Source organism: Microtus ochrogaster, chromosome 5 (assembly GCF_000317375.1).
Source record: "Microtus ochrogaster isolate Prairie Vole_2 chromosome 5, MicOch1.0, whole genome shotgun sequence".
NCBI classification, from domain to species: domain Eukaryota; kingdom Metazoa; phylum Chordata; class Mammalia; order Rodentia; family Cricetidae; genus Microtus; species Microtus ochrogaster.
The window spans coordinates 16,624,778-16,630,259 of record NC_022012.1 but is presented as its reverse complement, the minus strand read 5'-3'; the positions used below and the strand labels follow the sequence as shown (position 1 = coordinate 16,630,259).

At 44.8% G+C, this 5,482-nt stretch overlaps 1 protein-coding gene across 2 annotated transcripts in view; it reads right to left on the bottom strand.

Moving 5' to 3' along the window:
* Positions 1 to 5,482, bottom strand: part of Kiaa0895 (KIAA0895 ortholog) — a 53,890-nt gene that overhangs the window by 8,161 nt on the left and 40,247 nt on the right. For both annotated transcript variants that reach the window (XM_005346950.3, XM_013346268.2), the window contains one exon: positions 1,936 to 2,033. In XM_005346950.3, coding sequence (XP_005347007.2) covers positions 1,936 to 2,033 — 98 coding nt within the window. The remainder of the gene's footprint in view (positions 1 to 1,935; positions 2,034 to 5,482) is intronic.

Genomic DNA, 5,482 nt, shown 5'->3' with positions numbered 1-5,482 from the left:
ATGTGTATGCAGGTGTGCACAGGTGTGCATGAGTGCAGATGTGCGTGAGTGCAGGTGTGCGTGAGTGCAGGTGTGCATGTGTATGCAGGTGTGCATAGGTGTGCGTGTGAGTGCAGATGTGCATGTGAGTGCAGATGTGCATGTGTGTGCAGGTGTCCACACGTATGCGTGTATGCAGGTGTGCACAGGTGTGCATGTGAGTGCAGATGTGCACAGGTGTGCGTGTGAGTGCAGATGTGCATGTGAGTGCAGGTGTGCGTGTTAGTGCAAGTGTGCGTGAGTGCAGGTGTGCATGTGAGTGCAGGTGTGCACAGGTGTGCGTGAGAGTGCAGGTGTGCATGAGTGCAGGTGTGCGTGTGAGTGCAGGTGTGCGTGTGTGTGCAGGTGTGCACAGGTGTGCATGAGTGCAGGTGTGCATGTGAGTGCAGATGTGCATGTGAGTGCAGGTGTGCGTGTGAGTGCAGGTGTGCGTGAGTGCAGATATACATGTGAGTGCAGGTGTGCGTATGAGTGCAGGTGTGCGTGTGAGTGCAGATGTGCATGTGAGTGCAGATATACATGTGAGTGCAGGTGCCTACTGAGGTCAAAAGAAAGAATAGGTCCCCTGAAGTAGAGTTACAGGTGGTTATGAACCATTCCATCTGGGGTGCTGAGAACCAAGCTCAGGTCCTTTGCAAGAACAGCAAAGGTTCTTAGGGACTGAGTCATCTCCCCAGGTCCCCAGTTTCTGGAATATTTGAAGCACACTGTTATGTCTTCCTTTCAAATGTCAGCATTCAGTGTCAAAGCACTTGGTCATCTGAGTCCCCGACGGCCACATGCAACAAGATTGGTACTGTATTTTAATGTTTTTTTTTTGTTTTTTTTGTTTTGTTTTGTTTTTTGGAGACAGGGTTTCTCTGTGGTTTTGGAGCCTGTCCTGGAACTAGCTCTTGTAGACCAGGCTGGTCTCGAAAATGTATTTTAATGTTATAATGAATTAATGATAAATTAGATAATATCCTTGCTCACGGAAGAGGTTAGCAAGGCAAAGTGCCACAACTACAGCTTCCTTCATACTTTTACAGAGAAACCCTTTTCATTTCATTTATTTATTTATTGTGTACACAGTGTTCTGCCTGAATGTCTGCCTGTGGGCCAGAAGAGGGCACCAGATCTCATAACAGATGGTTGTGAGCATGAGGTGCTGGGAGTAGAACTCAGACCTCTGGAAGAGCAGCCAGTGCTCTTACCGCTGAGCCACCTCTCCAGGCTGAGGAAACCTTTTTAAAGATAGATATGGTAGTGCATGCCCAGAATTCTTGCAGGCACTGTCCAAAAAATGAAATAAAATATAAAAGGCTTAGTGGTAGTGGCACACACCTTAACCTCAGCACTCAGGAGGCAGAGGCAGGTGGATCCTAGGACAGCCAGAGATACACAGAGAAACCCTGTGTTGAAAACAAAACAAGCTTTCAGTCATCTTCAGCAGCACATCTATTTGGAGGCTATCCTGGCACGAGATCCTGGTTCAATAACAGACAAAATCCAAAAGCAAACCCAAAAAGATGTTTTGTTTTATTTTTTTAAAAAGATGCACATAAGGTGGCGCACGCCTTTAATCCCAGCACTTGGGAGGCAGAGGCAGGAGGATCTCTGTGAGTTCGAGGCCAGCCTGGTCTACAAAGGGAGTTCCAGGACAGGCTCCAAAGCTACAGAGAAACCCTGTCTCGAAAAACCAAAAAAAAAAAAAAAAAAAAGGTATTTTCCCAAATTCTCTATTCCTCTGTCTCTTACTGATCACACAGAAAGTTTCCTTCTGTTGTCACAATAAGAAACTTGTTCCAACAACAACAAAGTAACAAACAGTTTGAACTTGAGTGTTTGACCACACACAATGGAAGGAAAGGCAATGCTGACAGGGAGCGCTGGAGGGCTGGGTCGCTGTGCACTCACCTTGCCCAGGGCAGTCAGCAGATGAAAGTCTATGGACTCTCTGAATCGAAGGATTTGAAGGATTCCATCCAAGTACACCTGGTCTTTACTGAAACACCCTGGAGGAACCAGAACAATGTTTACTTTCTTTCTCTTTAAGAGACTATTTTATTTTTAATTGTGTGTGTGTGTGTGTGTGTGTGTGTGTGTGTGTGTGTGTGTGTGTGTGTACCTCAGTATGGACACCTGAGGAGGCCAGAAGCCTTAGCTCTCTTGGCTGAAGCTGTGAGTTGCCCAGAGTGGGTACTGGGAAATGGACTCAGGCCCTCTGCACAATCAGCACACATTTCATTGCTCAACCATTTTTCCAGCCTCAGTGGTTACTTTTTATGTTTAAAGAAACATAAAATTGGATGCTAGCCATTCTCTTTACAAAGGAGCAGCTCTGTTTTGAAAATAGCCTACTTTTATTTTTTGAGACAGGGTCTCACACACTAGATAGCTTTAGCTGTGCTGGCACTCTTTGTAGACCAGGCTAGCCTTGAGCTCTGAGAGATCCACCTGCTTCGGCTTTGTGCTGGGATTAAAGGTGTACACCACCATGCCCGGCCCATGTTTTTATTCAGTTATTTTTACAACATAAAATGCAAGATCTTGGAAAGTAACAAATAGTATTGATAGTACACAGCCCAGTACTTTGACCTGAAGAACTCATTTTACTGCTTTTTGTTAATTAAAATGACATCCTCCCCAAATTTAAACACTGGGACTTAAAAGTCAGTGCCTTACAAACATTACCCCACCACACCCCTGAGCATGAAGGTGATGCCTTGGTGTGATGGGGAGATAGGGTGAGAGGTCTTACGAGGGCACTATGGACATGAGGGGCTCTATTTTCCTCTGTTTGCTCTGTCCTGCCCTAACTCCTTCATAAAGATCATGACACTGGACACTGTGGTACATTCCTGTGACTGCAGCTATTTGGGAGATTGAAGCAAAAGGATGTTGAATGTGATCGTCCTGGGTGAAATAACATGACACTGTTTTGGTTGATTAGCATTGTCTTGTTTTTGTTTTCATTTTTTGAGACTAGAGTTCAGGCTCAGGAAACATCTCAGACTGTAAAGAGCTCACCTCTTAAACATGAGGACCTGAGTTCAATTCTAAAAACCTACATCTAAGAACTGTCAATGAAACTGACTTGTTGTGAAGCCCAGGCTGGCTTTGAAGGCACATCCATTTCCCACCTCAGCCTCCCAAGAGTGGAATAACAGGAATGTGCTATCACACCCAGCTAAAACTATGACTTAATGGTTTAAAAACCAGAAAGCCAAGATTGATCTACACAGGGAGTTCCTAGTCAGCCAGGCTTACATTGAGATTCTATCTTAAAACAAAACAAAAACCTAACATCGTGGGTTTGTACTCAGTTGGTACAGTGCATGCAGGGACCCCTGGCTTGGACTCCCAGCGCTATACAAACCTGATAGTGGTGCACATCTGTAATTCTAGAGGTAGAGAGATCAGAAGTACATAGCAAATCTTAAACCAACCTGGACTACCAAACCTTGTCTCAGAAGAACATAAAACAGCAAAATGCCAACCAACCAACCAACCACCCCACACACTACACACACACACACACACACACACACACGCACACACGCACACACGCACACACACACACGCAATGGATACCTGTAATCCTGATACTCTGGAGGCAGAAGGAAGATGATCTCAAAGTCAACAACAGTCATAGCCACATAACTGCAAGGCTAGCCTGAGTCTCATAGTGAGCCCGACTCAAAATATAAATAACTCGAAATAAATACACTCTGTGATTTTTATATCATTTCTCCCATGAAAGTAGGGATGACACCCAGAATTTAAGGAATGTATAGGATTAGACCAGGCATGGTGGCACACACCTTTAATCCCAGAACTTGGAAGGCAGAGGCTGGTGAATCTCTGTGATTTTGAGACCAGCCTGGTCTACAGAGTGAGTTCCAGGACAGGCTCCAAAGCTACAAAGAAATCCTGTCTTAAAACAAATAAACAAACAAACGAACAAACAAAGAATAGAAAATTTCATAGGTTTCTTGAGCTTTTAAATAACAATATGTATGTAGACTATATTCTATATGGCCTCATATTAAGGAATTCTTGCTAATTTTATTAGGCATGCTAGTAGCACAGTGATTAGGAACGATACTGCTCTAATTACCTAGAGATACACACTGAGACATCCGTGATATGATATCTGAATTAGATTTACATTGTTATAGGAAAGCAGGAACACTGAAAAGCAGATGATTCAGTAAGAATATGTCAGTGGATGCTAAGCTCAAGTAATGTATTCATGAGGGCTCATTGAATTAAAATTGTCCTTGTTTTATATAAATTTCAGGATGTCTCTTTTTTTTGAGAGAGGATTTCTTTGTAGTTTTGGAGCCTGTCCTGGAACTAGCTCTTGTGGACCAGGTTGGACTCGAACTCACAGAGATCTGCCTGCCTCTGCCTCCCGAGTGCTGGGATTAAAGGTGTGCTCCACCACCGCCCGGCTCAGGATGTCTCTTTTAAAAAAGCTTTCAGGGGTGGAGTTGCTGCTCTTGCAGAAAACCTGGATTTGATTCCCAGCACCCACACAGAGGCTCACAACCATCTCTAACTCTAGCTTCAGGGGATCCGACAAACTTTCTGCACTTCATGGATACCAGGCATGCATAGATATACATGCAGGCAAACACCCATATACATAAAAATTTTTAATTAAGATTAAAGAAAAAGTCAAAAGAGCTCGAGTGGCTTAGTCAGAGACGTGTTTGCTGTGGAAGTGGGCCTGAGTCTGACCTCCAGCACCTCTGTAAAGAGCTGAGGTGGCCATGCATGCAGATAATCCCAGTGCTGTAAAGGCAGGAGACGGGTGGATCTCTGGAACTTACTGGACAGTCAGTCTAGTAGAGCCTATGCTCCTAAGTCCAAGTCAGAGACTCTGTCTCAAAATATAAGGTAGGAAAACAAAGTTGGGTAGGCAGCACAGTCACTTCCTAGGTATGGAAGAGAATGCAGTTAAGGCCATTCTTGGGTATACAATTGAGACTTTGTCTCAATTATTTTTAAAATGGGGGTGGGGAGTACGGTGGTAGGCCATGGTGGCACATGGTCTGAATCCAGCAAGTGTGAGTTCAAGGCCAACAAAGATTACAAATGGAGTTCTATGCTAGCTAGGGCTGCTTGGCAGGACTTGTCTGGGGAAAGCTTGAGGCAGCTCAGGGGGCTCACAGTGGGCTTACCATGTCCACCTGACTCCTTGAGTTCCAGCCCTGAAACCCATGTGAAAAGCTGGATGCAGTGGTAGCATCTGTAGCAGGAGCTTCCTGAGAAGCTTGGGGAGCCAGGCAGCCTAGAGCAGGTAACATGATGGAAACATGTTGTCTCCTGTTTCTTCCTCAATAAAGTGGAAGGACAGAATGGACTCTCAAAAGCTGTCCTGTTCTACTGAGAACTCAAGAACAATGGCAAGGGGTTTTTGATCCTACTACACGTACTGGCTTTGTGGGAGCCTAGG